This window comes from Chrysochloris asiatica, unplaced genomic scaffold (genome assembly GCF_000296735.1).
Source record: "Chrysochloris asiatica unplaced genomic scaffold, ChrAsi1.0 scaffold00022, whole genome shotgun sequence".
NCBI lineage: Eukaryota > Metazoa > Chordata > Mammalia > Afrosoricida > Chrysochloridae > Chrysochloris > Chrysochloris asiatica.
Genome location: NW_006408540.1, coordinates 21,326,738 through 21,349,550, shown reverse-complemented (window position 1 = coordinate 21,349,550; position 22,813 = coordinate 21,326,738). Strand labels below are relative to the sequence as shown.

At 42.2% G+C, this 22,813-nt stretch overlaps 1 protein-coding gene across 1 annotated transcript in view; it reads left to right on the top strand.

The window, feature by feature from the left end:
- KIAA0226L (KIAA0226-like ortholog) overlaps window positions 1–22,813 on the top strand; it is a 48,233-nt gene that overhangs the window by 18,567 nt on the left and 6,853 nt on the right. The window contains exons 4-10 of the mRNA XM_006837631.1: window positions 1,434–1,535; window positions 2,742–2,802; window positions 3,545–3,677; window positions 6,098–6,243; window positions 10,583–10,647; window positions 16,214–16,452; window positions 17,875–17,936. Coding sequence (XP_006837695.1) covers window positions 1,434–1,535; window positions 2,742–2,802; window positions 3,545–3,677; window positions 6,098–6,243; window positions 10,583–10,647; window positions 16,214–16,452; window positions 17,875–17,936 — 808 coding nt within the window. The remainder of the gene's footprint in view (window positions 1–1,433; window positions 1,536–2,741; window positions 2,803–3,544; window positions 3,678–6,097; window positions 6,244–10,582; window positions 10,648–16,213; window positions 16,453–17,874; window positions 17,937–22,813) is intronic.

The following is a 22,813-nucleotide window of genomic DNA, read 5'->3' as shown; positions in this document are numbered from 1 at the left end:
AGGGTTGGTGGTTCAAGCTCACCAGCTGCTCCTGGGAAACCCTACACAGGGTCACTATGGGTCGTATCCAACTTGACGGGACTTAACAACACCAACAACATAAACCAAGTAGAGGAATTGCTGGTTCATACAGTTTTTCTATTTCTAACTTATTGAGAAAGCGCCATACTGTTCTCCATATTAATTACACAATTTTACAGTCCTACCAGCAGTGTAGGAGGGCCCCAGTCTCTCTACACCCTTACCAGCATTTGTTGTTTTCTGTGTTTTTGAACTTTGCTATTAATACTGGAGTAAGATGATATCTTAAGGAGCTCTGGTAGTGTAGTGGTTACGAATCGGGCTGTGAACCACAAAGTCAGTAGTTTGAAACTACCAGCGGTTCCATGGGAGAAAGATGAGGCTTTCTGGTCCCGTAAAGATTTATAGCCTCGGAAACCTTGTTCAGGGTCGCTATGGGTCGGAACTGACTCGACAGCACTTAACAACAACAACAACAAAGATGATATCTCATTGTTGTTATGATTTGCATCTCTCTAATGGCTAATGATCTTCAGCATTTCTACATTTTTGTTGGCTGCCTGAATGCCTTCTTTGGTGAAGTGTCTGTCCACATCCTCTGCCCGTTTTTAACTGGGCTTTTTGTCTTCTTGTTGAGACCATAACCAATTTTTTTTGTGTTAGCTTTCTGAATTATTATTCTTACTCTAAATTATTCTTTTCTTTTCAATGATATCCTTAGGTGTCATATATGTGTCACATATATGTCTATGACCTTTATATATTTATTCCCACTGTGAAAACCTGTGATATTTTTTCCCCTTTCAATTTTTAAACTTTGTACCATGTATTTGTTAATCTGTTTTACTTTATCATGGACACTAATATGAAGAACACATAAAGAGCTCCCTGCATTTAAAAATGACTGTTAACATTTTGATTTTGAGAATATACACAGCCAAACATACACTGATTCAACAGTTTTGCATGTGCAATGCAGTGACAGTGGTCACATTCTCTGAGTTGTGCCTCCATTTTTACCCTCCTTTAATGAGTCATTTCTCCCCAGTTAAACTTCACCTCGCTGCCCTCTCAGATTGTCTCTAACCTTTGTAGTTGTTGTCTTCTGAGTTCTATATAGTTAGATCTGAAAAACCACCCAGTGACTGATTTCTGGAAGTGATTACTATGTTTTTTCTTTCACGCTCCTGTGAAACTGTCCACCATGGGTAACCGTGCTGGTACTTGAAGCGCTGGTGGCATAGCTGCCACCTTCCCAGCAACACACAAACCACCACAGTAGGACAAACTGACAGATGGGTGGTGGAAGCTACCTTCATTTTCAGATTTCTGTTCCGTTGGGTGTTGCCAGCTATACAGTATGTGTGCTTCTTTTTCTTCTTGGTAACACGGCCCTTTTGCTCTTTTTCTAGGTTATGCTGTGTTAAACGTCAGCCCAGTGGTTGAAACTGCAACTGACTATGGTGTGGCAAAGGAGGCCTGCAGTTGTGACTCTGATGAATTTGTTATTTTAGGTAAGATTTGGAAACTCACTTAGTGTGACTGGTTGCATCCTTTGCCCCCCCCACTTCCCCACCCCACGACCCACACATGATCAACCATGCACCATGTGCAATTCTACTTCATAGAGACACCATATGCAATTCCATTTCATAGAAACTCCTTCCCAGATCAGAGTATGCCTCTCTGCTCTATGTTGTTGTTAAGTGCTGCCGAGTCAATTCCGACCCACAGCCACCCTGTATAGGGTTTCCCAGGAGCAGTTGGTGAGTTTGAACCACCGACTCTACAGTTCAAACGACTTTACAGTCCAGTGCATTAATCCACAGCGTCACACCAGGACTCCCTCTGCTGTATGTTGTTGTTGTTAAGTGCCGTCGAGTCAATTCTGACCCATAGCAACCCTGTATAGGGTTTCTGAAGAGCAGCTGGTAAGCATGAACCACCGACCTTGCAGTTCAAACGGCTTTGCAGTCTGGCACATTAACCCACAGCGCCACACTAAATTAGAATGTTCTGGTTGTATGAAATGTCTTCATAGGAAAGCAAATATTCACTGTATTCTGGCATCTGGTTGGCCTCTCAGTTCGATTTTGGTAGGATTTCAGAGGAGTGTGGTTTTTTGTTTCAGTTTTAAAATCATTAAAGAAATTTAAACAGTAGCTTAAAATATGCTCATAAATAAAACACCAATTTCTGGCAAGTTCTATTCATCTTTCATGAGCAGATAATTCTAATCTTTCACATAAGATTCCTGTATCCCTCCCCCGCCACCCCCTGAAAACAAGAAAAGGGAAAGGAAGAAACACTCCTAGTTATAAGGTTAGTATAATTTTGACACAAAAAATGGAATGAGTAGTGTGATTCCAAGGCCAGTAAGCATAATGGACTATTATCACCCTTATCGATAATCAAGGTAAGGAAAATAAACAAGCAAAATGCAGTTCGATTTTACAACCCTCAGGTTGACAAACATTTAAATCGCTAACAATGCAGTATAGTAGGAAGGCTGTAGACAGAGTGTATATTTTTAAATGGCATCTTTGGGCATTATCTGTTGACTCAAAAGGACTGAAGCATGGAATTTGGCGAATAATTGTCTTTTTTTGGGGGGGGTAGGATTAATATCTGATGTAGGGAGCTATTTTGTGTTCTTTTTATATTGACCATGATAAATGAAGCAGACTGAAAAGACCTCTCTACTCCTTAATTTCCTAAAGAACTTGGAGAGTTGAACGGTACGACAGAAACCTGTGGCTGTTCTTCCAGCTCCTCTAAAAGGTAAAGTATCTTACCCAGAGATACCCTGTCATGTCCTTTCCAGGCCATGTGCACACCAAGCCTCTGACCTTTGGGCCAAGTTGAATCACTTTCAACAACAGGAATGATGACCTAGCAATGAAATAATCCCCATCAAATTTTTAGAAGATTTAAAACTGTTTAGAAGTCTTTTGTGTTTATTATTTCAAATCCTCATGAAGAGGCTAGGCAGGTTTCGTTGTCACATTTTGGAGATGTAGACATGGAGACTCAGAACAAGAGTGTGTTGAGCCTCAGCAAACAGTGCTGATAAGTAGCAGAGGTAGGACTTAAACTCAAGTCTTCTGGCTCTTAGTCCACTTTTCAACACATCTTCAAGTCTTGGTGGTGGTGGCGGCTGTGTGCCATGGAGGCGGTTCCTACTCATAGCAACCCTGCATAGCGTTTCTGAGGCTGTAAATCTTTATGAGAGCAGAAAGTCTCATCTTTCTCCCTTGGAACAGCTGGTAGTTTTGAACTGCTGACCTTGAGGTTAGAAACCTGACTTGCAAACACTATGCTACCAGATCACCTTACATTTTGATACCCTCATTAAATAACGGATGTTCTCTTGAGGATAGATGCATGTGTTGAGTATGATGCCTAGTGGCCTTTAATAGGATGGACTGCTTGGAGTTACTGGGGGTGGGAGAAGAGTTGAGAACCCAAGGAAGACTAATTCATGAGTATAGTTTTCTAATTTTTGCATGCTCATGCATTTCAGTGGCATTTATGAGCCAGACTTTAATTCTGCTGAACTAATAGCCAAAGAGCTGTACCGAGTTTTCCAGAAGTGCTGGATGCTGTCAGAAGTTAATTATCAGTTGGCCAGTTCCTTGAATGCAGATTGCTCCACGGTAAGAATTAAAAAAATATTGACCTTGGAAAAAAGTTTAGGGGTTCCTCAAAGTTAATTATAGAATTACCATGTAACTTAGCAATTCTACTCCCAGAAGAATGGAAAACAGAGCTCAAACAGATATATCTAGACAAATGGCATTACATAATTATTCACAGCAGCCAAATGCTGGAACAACCAAGTGTCCATCAGCAAATCAATGGAAAAGCAGAAAGTGGTATATCCATACACACTGTATTATTCAGCCATAAAGAGACATGATACATACTAGGCACAGATGAGCCTTAAACACATTGTTGTTAAGTGCCGTTGAGTCGATGCTGACCCATAGCAAACCTGTATAGGGTTTCGAAGGAGCAGCTGGTGAGCTTGATCCACCGAACTTGCAGTTCAAATGGCTTTGCAGTCTTGCGCATTAACCCACAGCACCACACCAGGCCATATTATACTGAGTAAAATAAGCCCTATACAAAAGGACACATATTGTATGATTTCACTTACATGAAATTTGTAGAATAGACAAATGTGTAGAGACCGAAAGGAGATGTGTGGCTACCAGTGACTCGGGGGAAAGGGAAATGGGGTGTTGTTACTGAATTAGTTCAGAACTTCTGTCTGGGGTGATGAAAAAGTTATGGAGACAAATAGTGGTGATGGTTATACAACTTTGGAAGTATGATCAATGCCACTGTATTGTACACTTGAAAATGCAAGATCAGTTTGAGCTGCAAAATCAGTGGTTCAACCTTACACAGGGTCCTTGGAAACCCTATACAGGGTCACTATGAGTAGGAACTGACATGACGGCACTTAACAACAACCATATTTTACCACAGTTAAGGCAAAAAACAATGGAAAGTTGTGAAATTTTCATTTGTCTTCTGCTACTTTAAACATTTATGTAGTTCCCTTGCTGAGTTTTGGAAGACCCAAAATGAATAAGGAAAATGGTATTTATTGTGTGGTTATTATACAGCTGGGACTGGGCTCAACACTTTGTATTTAATCTGCAATGCTGGCTTTTGTCAGTTCCTACTCCTGGAGACCCCATGTCTAACAGAGTAACAGTGTGCCTCATAGGATTTTTATTCGCTGTGATCTTTTGGAAGTAGATTTGTTGGCCTTTCTTCTGAGGTATCTTTGAGTATATTAGAACCACCAACCCTGTACTACACAGGGACTAAAGACCCAGTATGTTGTCAGTTCTAACTCGTACCAGCTCTGTATAGGGCTTCTAGGAGCAGCTGGTGGGTTTGAACCGCCGACCTTGTTTATCCTACAGCACCAGGGCTATTGTTATTTTCATTTGAATGTGATAGGGCCAGCTATCAGGTGACAGAGCAGGTAGTGGGTTAGCAGGAAAAAAAGGGCTACTGGTTACATGATGTGCAAGTCCACATTGGGTCCAACGTAGGACACTCTGCCCTCTGCGAACATGGAGTCTAGCAGGGGCAGAAAACGCCGTGACAAAGGGGAAAATGAGAAAGTCTGCAGCAGTGTAATGTATAGGAGTCGGGCTGCTAACCTCAAGGTCAGCAGTTTGAAACTACCATCAGTTCCACGGGAGAAAGATGAGGCTTTCTGCTCCCGTAAAGATGTACAGCCTTGGGAACCCTACGCAGGATTGCTATGAGTTGGAACGGACTCCACAGCACACCACCACCACCGCTGTGCAGGGCAGGAGCACTTAACTTTCACTGGAGAACTTGGGAAGTCAGGCTGGAGATCCCAGCACTAAGCTACGGAGGACAGACAGCACTGAGGCAGGCAGAAATGTCAGGAAGGACATGCTTGGCCAATGGAACTGCTGGGGCAAAAGTCTAAGAGATGGAGGAGCCTTGTTGTTGTTAGGTGCCATTGAGCCGGGACCGACTCATAGTTACCCTATGCACAACAGAATGAAACACTGCCTGATCCTGGGCCCACCTCACGAATGTTGCTACGCCTGAGCCCACTGCTGCTGCCACTGTGCCAATCCATCTCACTGGGGGTCTTCCTCTTTTTCTCCGATGCCCCACTTTTGTTATTTATAAAAACATTCCAGTTCGAAATGATCTTCTTTAAATAAGTTTGAAATCTGGAAACAAATGAGCTTATTAAGAATACTACAAAAAAGGCATCTTGTTTTGTTATGTGGTGTCAAGTTGTTTCTGACTCATAATGACCCTGTGTTGGGTTTCTGAGAGTGGCTGATGAACTTGAATTGACCTGTGGTTACCAGTCCAGTGCTTATCTGGGTAGTATTTGAAGTATTTCTCCTGCAGATGGCATTAGACACATCGAGGGAGTTTGCCATAATCTACAGTTAAATGGAAAAGAGTATTAATGCTGTATGGTAAATTTTAATCTTGCAAGCACATTAGAATTTTTAAAATTTAAATTGCTGAAATATGCTAAATTCTTTTCTCTGTAACAAAGGTTGTAAATGAAGAACATGTCCGAAAACAGTTTGAATCCAGTATGGATGCAGTACAGGAAATCAAAGTTAAGTCTCGGATCAGAGAAACTGAAGATTGGGTCCCACCTCGATTTCAAATTATATTTAATGTCCATCCACCACTCAGGTAAGCTTGGGCCTCTAGTTCATCTAAAGCCGGTTGGGACTGATTCCATTAGGCCCTTTATGGTGTAAGTGAAGCAACAAAATACATTGAAGGACACAGGACAATTTGTTTTAGGAAAAGGAAGGTTGGGCATATTTTTCTGAGTTAACTTTCCTGATGTCTGTTTATCCTGAGTTTGGGGGTGTTCTGTTAGTTTTGACAAGGTGTTGTTGCTATTTTTCTGACTTGTAGTAACCCTGTGCATGATTTCTTAGGCTATACATCTTTACGGGAGCAGAAAGCTGTCAGGAAGATTTAACTATGCATTCCTAACTGAGCATTCATAACAACTGAAAATAAAATAGGCTTCAGAAGGAAATTTTAAATGGCTAATATTTAACCTTTGACATCACATACTGGACCCCTATGCTCCTGTGCGGTGTAAAATGGAAATGAGGGAATGACTAAGATAGAGGGAAATTTAATTTTGAGAGGAGCTCTTGTAGTTAAGAATTGTAAAAAATGTAAATAAAACTATTTTTTCCTCTAAGAAATAACAAAAGTATTGAAAGACAAAACAACTACGATGAAGCAAAAAAAAGGAAAGAAAATTTTATCTGTGTGTTTGTGTGTAATATGCCTTATTTTTTAGAGCTATATTATAGAAAAATTGTACGGAAAGTATAAAGTTTCCATATACAAGAGGTCTTCAAAAAATCTGTGGAAAAATTCCATTGTCTTTTAACTCCCATTTTCTCAGGAACATTTTGAAGCCCCTCTATTTTCTTTACAGGGAGTCCTGGTGTGGTGCTGTAGGATAAGCACTGGACCGCTAACCACAAGGTTGGCAGTTCACACCCACCAGCTGCTCCTTGGAAGCCCTATATAGGGTCGCTGTGAGGCAGAACCAACAACACGGCACTAAACAACAACTACTACTCATGTACACAATCACTCCTATTTTTAACGTATTTCATTGGTGTGGTACATTTGTTACAATTACTGAACTAATAACTGGTGTGTTATTGTTAACTCGAGTCCATTGTTGACATTAGAGGTCACTCTGTGTTGTATAGCTCTGTGGGTTTTGACAAATGTCTAATAACATGTGTCTGCCATGACAGTATTGTGCGAAATAGTTTTCATTGCCCTTAAAATGCCCTGTTTCTTGCCTATTTATCTCTTTTCTGTCTGACGGAATCTTTGGCAATCACTGATCATTTTAGAGTCTCTAAGGAGGCCTAGTGACACAGTGATTAAGTGCTCATCTGTTAACAGGAATGTTGGCAGTTTGAACCTACCCAGCACTTCCGTGGGAGAAAAGAACTGACCATCTGCTCCAGTGAAGATTGGTGATAGCGGTGTACCGTCCAGTCGGTTCTGACTCATAGCAACCGTATAGGGTTTCCAAGGCCGTCAATCTTTCTGGGAGTAGAGAGTCTCGTCTTTCTCTCGGGGAGTGGCTGGTGGATTCAAACTGCTGACCTTGCGGTTAGCAGTTCCACATGTAATCCAGTTCTAAATATTTTAGATGGCTTCACTGTGGCAGCAGTTTTTCAGAGAAAAATCTTCTTAGCCATCATTATTTAACTTATTTATGGGCTTCTGGGGACAACCCTTAGCTTGGTGTGCAAAACTATCAGAAACAGGGGTAAAGGTTTTGACTGAGCTTAGTCACAATTCCTGAATTTACCCTAAAATCTGTGAAAAGATTGAAATTTGATGTCTTCATCAAAGCCTTAATGTTTTCACCTTCATCTAAGCTTTCGTACTGAATCTTCATTTCACCCCATTCTTCCTTTTACTTCCTTTTTCCTAAGAACTGAGTCCATTAATTTTACGTTCTCCAAGTTCCCTCTTGGTTACAGCAGGCTGTTTGTTCTCTTTGGTCCCCTGAACACATTTCTTGGCCCATAGGTGCTTTTCTATCTGCTTATCTCTGTACCAGAATTTAGGATCCCTTGTGATTTCTTTTCTGCTCTGGGTCTCTCCATATCCTGTCCTTTTCCCCTTCTCCTGGCCACAGAAGGAAGAACACAAAAGCAGACACACAATTATGGTGTCAAAATACCTGAGTATAGACTGTTTTGCATTCTCATGTGCTTTCCCTCTGGTGGAGTTTTTCAGTTACATGCTTAACTCAAATGTGAAATTTGAAGATGTGTCTATAGTGTTTTATCTTTAAAAAAAAAAAAAAAGAAATGAAAAAATATCGAAGTATGAAATGCTATTCTAGGTTTCCAGAATTCTTTTATAGGGATATTTGTTGATTTGTTTGGGAACGTATCTCCAGAATCTTTGTCATGGATTGAATTGTGTCACCAAAACTATGTGTCAGCTTGCTGGAGCCATGATCCCTGGTGATTTGGCAGTTACGTAATGATGTAATTTGGCAATTATGTAATGATGTCATCACCCCCATGATGTGATCCGATGTAATCAGTCAATCAGTTGTAAGAGGATTAGGGTGGGGATGCAACAACCCTATCTGGTCCCAGCCCCGATCTGAAGATAGAAGCGTTTCCCTGAGGGTAGCCTGCATTGCCTTGTATCTTACAAGAGATAAACAAAAGAGAAATCCAGCAGAGAAGGTGTGACCTCAGGACCACAAAGAAAAATGAGCGGAGAGCAGAGCTTGTCCTTTGGACCTGGGAGTCTTGCACTGAGAACCCCCTACCCAGAGGAAGGGAAGACTGATGCCAAGATGCCTGGAGATCTCCAAGGAATGCCAGGCCCACAGATGTTGAAAGCAGACAAGGATTTTCGTCCAGTCAAGATTGTTGTTGTTGTTGTTACGTGCCGTCAAGTCGGTCTGACTCATAGTGACCCTGTACAGGGTTTCCCAGGAGCAGCTGGTGAGTTAGAACTGCTGACTGACCTTAGCATTCAGACAGACCTTGCGGTTCAGAGCTTACTGTCCAGTACCACCCCAGTAAAGATGACAGCTCACAAAGCCCTATGGGGCAGTTGTATTGTGTCACATGGGGTTGCTATGAGTTAAAATCAACTCAATGGCCCCTAACATAATAATGTTTTCTAGAATGTTATATAGCTGAAATCATGTGTATGTATGTGTGTGTATATATATATGTACTATTTTAAGTTGTACTTTACATGTAATTTGCTTTGAGAGTACATGATAGAAAACAAGCACTTAAAGGAAAATTTTGACCAACTTCAATATTCCCAAGCCTCTTGTTTTTACTGAATTCAGCCTCCAAACTTCAGAGTAATGAGTGGACTGGTGGGATGCTTGTTGTGACCAGGGAAAATACCCCATCCACTTTACTCCCTTTTCTCTGAGAGAACGGCAGCAAGGTCTCTGGGGACTGCGTGAGCATGAGAGCGCCCCCTCTAGGCATTGTGGGGAATTACAGTCACTTTCCTTAGCCTTTCTCTAGGGTTTCCCTGGACCTTCTCCTAGGTACATGAGTAGGGAGTTAACCTACTTTTACCTTGGCCACTTTTGCTGACTTTGAACTGTAATGAAATTGTACAACTTTCTTCATATTTCCAAACCATATGACTTGACATCATAGCAGCAACAGTTCAGTCAGAATGGTTCAATATAAAATCTCTCACCAGAAATGTTCCATAGTTTTCTCTTACATTTCTTTGGATTCATCTGTGAATTTCCCAAGTACATTGTCTCTCGGGGCCTTGCTCCCCTAGACTGCCTTCCATGCAAAATGTGTCTGGTTCTCTCTGGAGACAAAACCTTTTGCTGGTGTGGGGAGAAGTTCCTTAAAGACACCATGGTAGGATCATTGTTTATGATGGCTGCTTCTGCTTTGGTGATAAAAATGGGCTTTTAAAGAGTTGTAGTGCTCTGGTAGCATAGTGGTTACGAATCGGGCTGCGAACCTCAAGGTCAGCAGTTCGAAACTACCAGCTGCTCCACGGGAGAAAGATAAGGCTTTCTACTCCCGTAAAGATTTACACCCTCGGAAACCCCTGTACAGGGTTGCTATGGGTCGGAACCGACTTGACGGCACTTAACAACAACAACAGTGCAGTGGTTACGAATTGGGCTCTGAACCGCAAGGCCAGTAGTTTGAAACTACCAGCTGTTGCTTGGGAGAAAGATGAGGCTTTCTGCTCCCCTAAAGATTTATAGCCTCAGAAACCCTATACAGGGTCGTTATGAGTCAGAACCACCACTGCCACCACCAGCTTTAAAAAGAACCAGAGATATTAATTAGAAACTCTGGATTGAATCTGTTTTTTCCCAAAAGAAGAAAGAAAGGTAAATAGGAAACCCCAAATTGAAAGAAGTATGATGTCAATTTCTTTTTCCATCTCTGAAAAATATTCCACTAACCTTCTCAGAAATATAACTGCTTTCCTTTTCTGTACACAGGAGGGAGCTCGTGGTAGCAGCCCAGGATTTTTTCTGTGCTGGCTGTGGGACTCCAGTAGCACCTAGTAAGTACAGACACCAGATGGCTTGCTGACTATGTAATGACAGAGCAGAGAATAACAAAATGAGACTGTGCCTTGTCTTGGTGAGAGACTTTTGATGAGAAGTTTGTGTAAAAGCTTCATGTATGCTTTCTTCTGTTTCATGAATAGAACATTTGTTCTCAGAGACCAATTGCTCACAAGGGTCTGAGGGGCTTCCTGCCTCCGTGACTCTTACATATAAGGCTACATGGCTTCCTTGCTGGTCCATGAAGGGGCCAGGCTCATTCCTGCCTCAGGTATTTGCATGTGCACTTTTCTCTGCTTGGAATGCTCTCCCCATAGACACCCCCATGGCTAGTTCCCTTTCTTCATGTCTTCAGTCAAAATCATGAAGTCCTGCCTGGCTACCCTATTGAAAATGCCAACCTCTTCACACAGCTGGCTTCTCATACACACAAACACACACACATGCATATACACTCACACATGTTCCCCCACAAAGGCATGTACCACCACCAACACCCACAGTCACTCCCAAACTCAGAACACCAACACATACTCTCACATACACATTACACATGTACTGTGTCACACATGCATATACACGTGTTCCCTCCCATTCACATCCCGTTCACATGTCCACTCACATTAACACACACACACTCACATACCCACACATGCTCACACATTTGCACACACACATCCTTATATACACATACATTGTCTCACACACATTTCCACTCACTCCCACTAACACACAGCCCTACTCACACGTGTGCATTTACACATACATTCCCTTACACACATACTTCCTCCACTCACACACCTATAGAATCTCACACACACACACACTTACACACACTTAGCCACAAACCCACACTCTTACACACACACACAAATCCACACACACACTCAAGCATACCCTCCGTATTATCCTTTCTTTCTTATTTTTAATTCTTAGCACTTAGCACTTTCAAAGACATTATTTATATTACTTGATGTATCATCTTATCTGTCTCCCTCATAGATTATACATTCTGTGAGGGCAGATGGAGTCCTGGTATGGTGCAGTAGGATAAGTGGCGGGCCACAAGGTCAGCTTGAACTGCAAGGTTGGCAGTTCAAATCCACCAACCACTTTTTAGAAACCCTGTACAGGGTTGCTCTGAGTCAGAACTGACTCAACGGGACTGAACAGCAACATCAGCATGAGGGCAGATAGTTTGCCCATTTTGTTCATTATCTTTTTCCTGGCTCCAAGAACAGTACCTGGACCTCAAAAATGTTTATTTGTTGTTGTTGAGTGAATGAATGGCTAACAAGAAGCTGACAGAAAATTTCTGAGGAAGCATCCTGAAGAGATCATTCCTGGACCTGCTGAGGCTTGATGAGGCTTTACCCAGTCAGAAAACCCCTTGAGATGAGAAGCAATTCTTCTGTTGTGAGCATGCCTATGGGTTGGATCTAAGGAAGTTGCCAAGGACTTCATTCTTCTTGGATCAACTATCAACACTCGCGGAAGCAACAGTCAAGAGATCAGACAATGTATTGCATTGGGCAAATCTGCTGCACAGAAACTTTTTAAAGTATTGAAGAGCAGAGATGTCAGCTTGAGGACTAAGGTGCGCCTGACCCAGGCCATGGTATTTTCAATAACCTCATATGGATGCTAAAGCTGGACAGTGAATAAGGAAGATCATAGAATTGATGCCTTTGAGTTGTGGTGTTGGAGGAGAATACTGAAAGTGCCATGGCTGCCAAAAGAACCAATAGATCTGTTTTGGAAGAAGTGCAACCAGAGTGCTCCTTAGAGGCCAAGATGGCTAGGCTTCGTCTTTCATACTTTGGACATATTGTCTGGAGAGAACAGTCACTGGAGAAGGATGTAATGCTGGGTAATATGGAGGGTCAGAGAAAAAGAGGAAGACCCCCAACGAGATGGATCAGCCAGGTGGCATCATTGATGGAGTCAAGTTTGGCAGCAGTAGTGAGGTTGGCCCAGGATCGGACATTGTTTCGTTCTACTGTGCATGGGGTCGCTATGAGTCGGTTCCGACTCAGTGGCACCTGACAACAATAACAAGGAAGACACAGAATAGAAAGGGCTGCCCGGGTCTTTGTAGGATAGGCATGGGACTGCAGGGTCTTTTTGAACTGCAAGGTTGACAGTTCAAAGTCACCAATGGCACCTCTGAAACTCTCTATGGCTTCATTGTGAGTTGTAATCAATTTGACTACATTTAACAACAGCAGCGTCTAGGATAATGATCTTTGTGCATTCCATTTCATTTCTGATGACTTCAAATTTTCCTATATTCATGCTTCATACATTCCACATTCTGATTATGAATAGATTTTTTCAGCTGTTTCTTCTCATTGTAAGTTGTGTCTCATCAGCAAATGAAGGTCCTGAAAGCTTTTCTCTGTGTTATTAAGGCCAACAACTGTGAGGATGGAGCCCTGGTGTGGCACTGTGGGTTAATGTGCTGGGCTGCAAAGTTGGTTTAAACCACGAGGTTGGCGGTTCAAGCTCACCAGCTGCTTCTTGGAAACCCTACACAGGGTATCTATAGGTTAGAACCAACTTAATGGCCCTTAACAACAACCACAACACTTTGAGGATGTAGCTCGTCCCCAGTTGTATTTTGAATGCCTCCCAACCTGAGGAGGAGTTCACCTTTTGGCACTACATTAGGCAATGTTCAGCTGCTATCTATAAAGTTGTCAGGGGTGTGGTTCTGGGCCCCAGCACTGGGCCATAAGGTCAGTTTGAACTGCAAAGTTGGCAGTTCAAACTCACCAGTTGCTCTTTGGAAACCCTATACAGGGTCTATATGAAACTCACACACACAGCAGTGAACAATGTGCCATTATCTCCCTTACTACTTTAGCATTTGTCTCCTAAAAATAAGGACAATTGACAATTATCCCACCTAATAAAGGAGCTCTGGTAGTGTAGTAGTTACGAATCAGGCTGCGAACCTCAAGGTCAGCAGTTAGAACCTACCAGCTGTTCCGCAGGAGAAAGATGAGGCTTTCTGCTCCCGTAAAGATTTACAGCCTCGCAAACCCTGTACAGGGTCGCTATGAGTCGGAACCGACTCCACGGCACGTAACCACCAATAAATTAGCAATCATTCCCTCATGTTATCTAAGACCGACTAGTCAATATTCATTTCAGTTGTCCTCAAAACCTCATTTGCAGCTAATTTCCTCATTCTTCTTCCCATTTAATTATTTATGTTCCTTTAGTTAACTTCATTCTAGAACTGTGCTATGTAATCCATCAGTCATCTGTCAGGTTGTTGGACTGTGGTCATGTGTGTGGCTGTGATGCTGGAAGCTATGCCACCAGTATTTTAAATACAAGCAGGGTCCATCATATTGCCATTTAGAAAATATCGCTAATACCACATGCTATAGACAATTGCCCTCCCCCTTACCTGTTTTTACTCAAAACATTCACTTTTATTTTCTTTCTAATAATACTGTGTTTTTGGTGATGGTTTACACAGCAGTTTAGGTTTCTGCTCAACAATTTCTACGTAAGTTGTTCGTGACATGGTTACATTCGTTGTTTCTGCTTTGGTTGTTCCGTTTCCATTCATCTAGTTTCCCTGTCCCTTTGTATTTTCGTCGTTGTTTAAAAGTACTGGTTGCCCATTTGGCTTCATATAGGTGAGATTTTAAAAACAGCATAGCACTTACAAGTGATATACATGATTTTGAGCTAAATAAATGGCCTTAGGAGTTAGTTTTGCTTCAGGGTTTCTGTTTTCGATGTCTGCGAGTTAGTGTTTCTGTCTGATAGTCACTGAGTGGGATTACTGTTGTTCATGCAAGACTTTAAAATGCTCTCCTCGTAGCTGGCTCAGGAAGTTCTGCTGCCAGAATATGCAGGACTTGACCACCTTTCTATATGGTACCAGCTCTAGGTCTTCTACATTTATCATGGTGGTGGTGGTGGTTATGTGGTATGGAGTGGGCTCCAATTCACAGCGGCCCTCTATAGGGTTTCCGAGGCTGTAAGTCTTTAGGGCAGCCTCATCTTTCTCCTGCAGAACAGCTGGTAGTTTCTAACTGCTGACTTTGAGGTTACCAGCCCGACTCATAACCACTATGCTACCAGAGAATTGGAGGCAAAACATAGTATCTCCCTGTTTTAATGTGCGTTTCTTTGACTGTTAATAAGATTTTTCATATATTTAGTGGTTGTCTGTTTTTTCTTTCATGTGTTATCTATTCCTATGCTTTGCGTATTTTTGCATTTTTTTCTCTCTTGACCATGTTCAAGAAGTCTTTTGAATAATTCTCATACTGTGTGCATAGTGCTTTGCTTTAGAATTTGTAACTCACTTTTCATATGTATGTTGTTACTGTTGTTAAGTACTGTTCAATGAATTCTGACTCATAGGGACCCTGTATAGGGTTTCGTAGGTGTGACTGGTGGGTTTGAACCACTGACCTTGTGGTTAGCAGCCTAGTACTATCCTACAGCGCCACACCAGGACTCCATTCATATGTGGTGGTGTTGTTGTTGTTAAGTGCCATGGAGTCAATTCTGACTCACAGCAACCCTGTATAGGATTTCTGAGGAGCTGATGGTGATTTTGAACCACCGAACTTGTAGTTCAGTGTTTTATCTCACAGAGCCTCACCAGGACTCTTCGTATGTTGTTGTTGTTGTTGTTAAGTGCCGTTCAGTGGGTTCCAGCTCACAGCGACCCTGTATAGGGTTCCTGAGAAGCAGCTGGTGAGCTTGAACCACCGACCTAGGGATTCAAACTGACTTTGCAGTCCAGCGTATTAATCCCCAGCACCACACAGGACTCCTTTTATGTGTATAATATAATTTACATTTCCATCAACTTTTGTGGTCCCAGAAAAGTTAGATCTGCAGACATTCTGAATGGCCCTCAGTCATCCAGCCATAGAGAGGTACAGTTGGGACCCACCCAGATTTCTGGGCCTGAAATCTTACCTTCTTTTTATGACCAGCATTTTTGAATGTTCATCTTCCAAATCCAGAAATGTTTTGAGAGTTTTAGTTCCTGGGGTGCCCCTGGGTGGGTGGTACAAATGGTTAATGCACTCAGCTGCTTGCTAAGAGGTTGTTGGTTTAAGCCCACCTGGAAGCACCTTGGTAAAAAGGCCTGAAAAATGAATCATAGAAAACCTAATGGAGCACAGGTCTGTTCTAACACACATGGCGTTGCCATAAGTGTAGGCAACTTGATGGTAACTAGTGGCGCTGTGGGTTAATGTGCTGGACTGCAAAGTCAGTTTGAACCACAAGGTGGGTGGTTCAGGCTCACCAGCCACTCATCAAAACTCTATACAGGGTTGCTATGGGTCAGAACCAACTCAATGGCACTTAACAACAACAAAGTTTCTATGCAGTTTAAGGTCACATGCAATTCTTTCCAACATTCTCCCAGCCATCATAAGGACACCACATGGCTTTAGTACCATGAACATAGGAATCTGAGCCTTCACATCCAGCGTAAGAATTGGGATGGTCGGGTCCCGGGCCAAGAAGGGTTTTCAGGGCCAGGCTGCGTTGCTCACCCTTCTGTGTGCTCCGCAGGGTTTGTGAAGCGGCTGCGTTACTGCGAGTACCTGGGCAAGTATTTCTGCGATGGTTGCCACTCTTATGCGGAGTCCTGCATCCCCGCCCGCATCCTGATGATGTGGGACTTCCGGAAGTACTATGTCAGCAATTTCTCCAAAAGGCTGCTGGAGAGCATATGGCACCAGCCCATTTTCAATGCGCTGACCATCAATCATAGCCTCTACGCAAAGGCCAGGGAATTGGACAGAGTGAGAGTGAGTATCTGCTTCTCTGGAGGAAGTGCTAGACCTGCTGCAGAAACACGCAGTAGTAGTTTGGGGGGTGGGTATCCCAAGTCCCCTTCATGTACAGATTCCCCATGAATCCAATGGCACTGAAGCGCCTTCTAAGTCCTCCATATGGAATTTTATGTATAGATATTGTTTATATTTTGTGCCCTTTAGTCGCTCTCCAACCCCTTGGGGCTCATGGTGACCCTCATGTGGAGTAGAACTGCGCCATAGAGTTTTAAACGCAGTGACCTTTTGGAAGCAGACTGCTAGGCATATTTTCAGAGGCACTGCTTGGGTGGGTTTGAACTGCCAACCTTTTGTCTAGTAGGTGAGTGCTTACCATCTGTGCCACCCAGGGACTCCACGTTTATACTCTTTTTTTGGTTTTTGGTTATTTTTTTCTAAAAGAAGGCTTCTAAATAGGTCAGGTTTAGACTCTACAAAGTCTGAATCCGTTTTGCACCCTCTCTAAATCTGTGAATTTACTTAGGAATGAACACTCCCCGCCCCCTTTAATGACTTGCTTTATAAAGCATAGCATTCCATGGTTAGAAATCACATTGACCTTTGGAAGAAAGCGTTTAAATTTCACATATCCATTTCCAATGCCCTGGTGGTGCTGTGGGTTAATGCGCCAGACTATAAAGCCGTTTGAACTGCAAGGTCGGCGGTTCTAGCTCACCAGCTGCTTTTCAGAAACCCTATACAGGGTTGCTATGAGTTAAACCGACTCGGCGGCACTTAATAACAACAACAACAACAACAACAACATATAACATTTGGGACCCCTAGTGGTGCTGTGAAGGAGCTCTGGTAGCGTAGTGGTTATGAATCGGGCTGTGAACCTTAAGGCCAGCAGTTCGAAACTACCAGCCGCTTCGTGGGAGAAAGATGAGGCTTTCTGCTCCCGTCAAGATTTACAGCCTTGGAAACCCTGTACAGGGTCGCTATGGGTCAGAATCGATTTGACGTCACATATCAACAACAACAACAATGGTGCTGTGAGTTAGGCATTAGGTTACCAACATGAAGGAAATGGTTCAAACGCACCACCAGCTCTTTGGGAGAACATTAAGGCTGTCTACTCCCACTAAAACTTAGAGCCTCAGAAACTCTATATAGGGTTGCTGTGTGCTGGAATCAACTCGACAGTGAGTTTGTGGTTTTTGTTATAGAATTTAGGAGCCCTGGTTGTGCTATGGGATAAGCATTGGACTGCTAACCATAAGGTTAGTGGTTCATACCCTTAGTAGAAAGATGACGTCGACGCCCATAAAGATCTATCTCCTCAGAAACCCGAAGGAGCTGTTGTACTCTGCCCTCTATAGCGGTCACTGTGAGTTGGAATAGGTTTTGGTTTTTGGTGTAACATTCAACTCTTTCCCATTTGCTTTCTCACATTAGGAACTGCAGGAGCAACTTGTTCATATCAAGAAGCTGTTGTGGACCTGCAGGTTTGCTGGAAGGTACTACTCTTGCCTGGGCTTGTCCCAGACCTGTGGCTTGGAAGGATTTATGTCTGAGTCTACTTTCCCTTCACAATTCTGAGTGACTTGTTCCAGATCCACCATCACATAAGCTTAATAGAGTAATGACATCATACCTTCTGCAGGAACGCAGACCAGCTGTCTTTCAAATTATTTCAAAAATTCTTTCAAATTCAAAAAATGCAGCTCTTTCAAATTACTAAGCCTTGTAATAACTCATGAGTGGTGAAGTTAACTTGTTGAGAATGGACCTCACGAAAGGACACATAGTGTGTGATTCCGCTTGTATATTCCACATGGTTTAAAAGAAGAACATGACATTAGGATTGGAGGAAGATTCACCAATAATCAGCAGTATGCCAATGATACAACCTACTGGTATTTTATACCATTTGCTATGGAGTCAACGCTGATTCATGATGTCCGAGTAAAAACCTACTCCATAGTTTGCATTGTTTAAATTTTTGTAGTAACTGTGAACAACACGGTCATTTGTTCAAGCCCACCAGCTACTCTACAGGAGAAAGATAAGGCCTTCTGCTCCCACAAAAATCTACAGCCTTGGAAATGCTACATTGGGTCACTATGAGTTGGAACCAACTCATTGGCACGTAACAACAACAACAACAAATTTTTCAGAAGTAGATTTTCAGCCTTTTCTTCCAAGGTGCCCATGGGTTAATTTTTGGGTTAACAATTGTTTGCCCTACCCAGGGACTTCATGACATACCTAGAATAGGCAAATACATAGAGGCAGGAAGTCACTGAGAGGAACTGGGGAGGGAAGAATAGGGAGAGATGTTTCTTGGGTTTGGGGTGATGAAAAGTTTTGGAAATCAGTAGTTGTGATGTTACACAGCCTTTGTTGTTACGTGCTGTTGTTGAGTTGGCTCCCACTCATAGAGATTCCAGGCACAACAGAATGAAACCCTGCCCAGTCCTGGAACAGCCTCACAATTGTTGCTATATTTGAGTCCATTGCTGCAGCCAGTGTGCCCGTCCATCTTGTTGACAATATTATTCTTTTTCACTGACCTACTTTTCCAAGCAAGGAACTGGTCCTTCCTGCTAACATGTCCAAAGTACACAAGATAAAGTTTCTCCATCCTTACTTCTTAGGAGCATTCTGGTTGTATTTCTTTGAAGATGGTTTTGTTCATTCTTCTAGCAGACCATAGAATGGTCAATATTCTTTGCTAACACCATATTTCACTGGCATCAGATTTTCTTTTCTCTTCCTTAGTCATTGTCCTGTTTTTGTATGCATATGAGGTAGTTGAAAAGACTATGGCTTGGGTCAGATGCACCTTAATTCTGAAAGTTATCTTTATTTGAACACTTTAAAGAGGTGTTATGCAGAGATTTTCCCACTGTAATACACCATTTGATTACTTGATAGCTGCTTCTATGGACATTGATTATGGATCCAAGTGAAATGAAGTCCTCAACAATTTGAGTCTTTTCTCCGAGCTGCATGATGTTGCTTATTGGTCCAATTGTAAGGATTTTTATTTCCTTTATGTTGAGGTGTAATCTGTACTGAAGACTGTAGTCTTTGTAAGTGTTTCAAGCATTTAGCAGTAAGTACTTCAAGTCCTCTTTGCTCTCAGTAAGCAAGGTTGTATCATTGGCATACTGCCGATTGTTGATGAATCTTTCTCCAATCCTAATGCCATGTTCTTCTTTTAAACCAATCATTATCTCTTTGTTCTGTTTGAGTGATGGCCTCTTGCTCTTTGTATAGGTGCCACGTGAGCACATGAAGTGTTTTAAAATTCTCATTCTTCCCAAGGCTATCTGTAGTTTTGTTATAATCCACATAGTACAATGACTTTGGACAGTAAATAAAATGCAGATAAACATCTTTCTGGCATTCTCTACTTTCAGTCAAGTTCACCTGATATCAACAATTATGTCTCTGATTCTGCAACCTCTTCTGAATCCAGCTTGAACTTTTGGCAGCAAAATTTTACATATTGTGATATTGTTAGATCATTTTTACATTCTGTTGGGTCACCTTTCTTTGGAATGGGCACAAATATGGCTCTCTTCTAGTCAGTTGACCAGGTAGCTGTCTTCCAAACAGAGCACTTCTAATATTGTATCAGTTTGTTGAAATATTGATTCACTTGTTATTTCATCAATTCCTGGAGCTTTGTTTTTCTGTCAATGCCTTCAATGCAGTTTGCACTTCTTCCTTCAGTGATACCAGTTCTTGATCATATGATACCTCACGAAGTAGTTGAATGTTAGTTTTGTTTTTTGCTATAATGACTCTATATATTCTTCTATAGTCTTTTGAAGCTCTCTAGGTTATCCATTATTTTTCTCAGAGAATCCTTCAATATTGCAATTTAAGACTTGCATATTTTCTTCTGCTCTTTCAGCTTGAGAATGCCAGGCATTTTATTTCCTTTTGGCTTTCTAACTTTAGGTCTTTGTACATTTCATTATAATAGTTGGCTTTGTTTTCTCAAACTGTCCTCTGAAATCTTTGATCCAGCTTTTTACTTCATCATTTCTCCCATTTAGTTTAGCTTGTTGTTGTTGTTACATGCCCTCAAGTCGGTCCCGACTCTTAACAACCTGTATAGGGTTTCCAAGGAGCGACTAGTGAGTTTGAACTGCTGACCTTGTGTTTGAAACCAGCTTTGCAGTCTAGAGCATCAGCCCACAGCACCATACCAGAGCTCCTACTCAGACAAATTTCAAAGTTTCTTCTGATATCAATTGAATGTACTTAGTTACACTAACTTGTACATTTAAAAATGGTTGACATAGCAAATTTTGAGCTATATCTATCTTATACAATTAAAACATATATATATATATGCTGAGGCTGCCTATGTGCAACCAAACTCCTCCTAGGTTGGTTTGGAGGTTCCTTGGTTTGGGGTCATGGTTTTATGGGACATCCTAGTTAATTGTGCTAATAATATGCTTAGCCCTTCTGTTCTACCTCCTAGTTTGTTGTGTAGTGCCTGGGGTCTTAAAAGCTTGCAAGCAGCCATCCAAGGTACAGGCTGTGTGGAGAATTAAGCCATGTTTGGCAATACTGGAAAATTTATGCGTGGCTTAAATAGTTATGTGCTTGGCTACCTTGTGGTTCTCAGTCCAGTGCTTATCCTGCAGCGCCACACCAGGACCCATCTACTTTTGTCTTAGACCTGGAAGGCCTGGAGTCCTGGTGTGGTGCTGTAGGATAAGCACTGGACTGTTCATTGCATGGTCGGTGATTTGAAGCAAATCTACCAGTCTTTCCTTGGAAACCCTATACAAGGTTGTTGTGAGTCGGAACTGATTCGGCTACACTAAACAACAACAACAACAGCATGGAAACCTCTGTAGCGTAGTTCTTCTCAGGCACAGATGGGGTCACCATGTGTTAGACTCAACTTCATGGCAAGTGGTTTGGCAAGTCCATTGTAGGGAGTGGCAGGTTTGGAAAATCCAGTGAATGGTGGCACCACTGATAGGTTTAGGACATTCAAAAGACCAAGATTAAGTTCACTTTTGATTGTCCTTGGGACACTGAAGTAAGATGACCTTTAGGCAGCTGGATGCCTGAGTCTTAAACTTACTACTCTGGACTCAAATTTGGGAATCACTGACCTGCTTGTAAGGAACCCTGGTGGTACTGTGAGATCAACACCATACTGCTAATCTATAGGTCAGTGGTTCAAACCCACCGGCTACTCCAAGGGAGAAAGATGAGGTTGCCTACTCCCATAAAGATTTATAGTCTCTGAAATCCTACATGGGGTCAATATGAGTCAGAATCAATTTGATGGCTTTGGGCTTGGGTGGATTGCTGAACGGCATTGAGGGATGCTGATGAACTTGGAATTTAGCCGAAACAAATAAGATAGAAATTTTGATCTAGTTATACATTCAAAAACATTGTAGTGAAATACATATGACAAAATATTTACCATCTCAACCATTCTTACATGTACAGTTCAGCAACATGAGTTACGGTCACCATATTGTGCAACCATCACCATCACCCATTTCCAATTATTAAAAATAATCTTTAATAGGAAATCGGTGCTCTTTAACTGTTTCCTCTGCCATCTTACCCCTGATTCTTTTACCTGTTAAGTGCCGCTGAGTAAGTTCTAACTCATAGTGACCCTGCATAGGGTTTCCACGGAGCAGCTTCTGGGTTTGAACTGTCCACCTTGTGGTTCACAGTCCAGTGCTGATTCTACAGCATCACCCCAGGACCCCTCTCACCTCCTGGAAACGCCTTTGGTCTGCGCGCATTTGCATATTCTTGTATTTTATATAAGTTGTTATTGTTGCTGTGTGCCGTGGAGTCGGTTCCGACCCATAGCGACCCTGTACAGGGTTTCTGAGGCTGTAAATCTCTATGGGAGCAGAAAGCCTCATCTTTCTCCTGAGAACAGTAGTTTCGAACTGCTAACCTTGCTGTTTGCAGCATGATTCATAACCACTACGCTATCAGAGCTCCTTATTTTATATAAGTGGGAACATACATTTTTGAGTCTGACTTATTTCATTCAGCATAATGTTTTCTAGGTTCATGTTACCACACAAATCTGGACAATATATTTTTTTATTGTAGAATGTTGTTGTTGGTGTTAGGTACCATAGAGTAGATACCAACTCATAGCGACCCTATGTACAACAGAACAAAACACTGCCCAGTCCTGGGCCAACCTCAAAACTGTTGCCACACTTGAGCCTACTGATGCACTTTGCCGATCCATCTCGCTGGGGGTCTTCCCCTTCTTCTTTGACCCTCCACCTTACCAAACATGATATCCTTCTCCAGCGACTGGTCCCTCCTGACAATATGTCCAAAGTATGAGAGATGAAGTTTGGCCATGCTG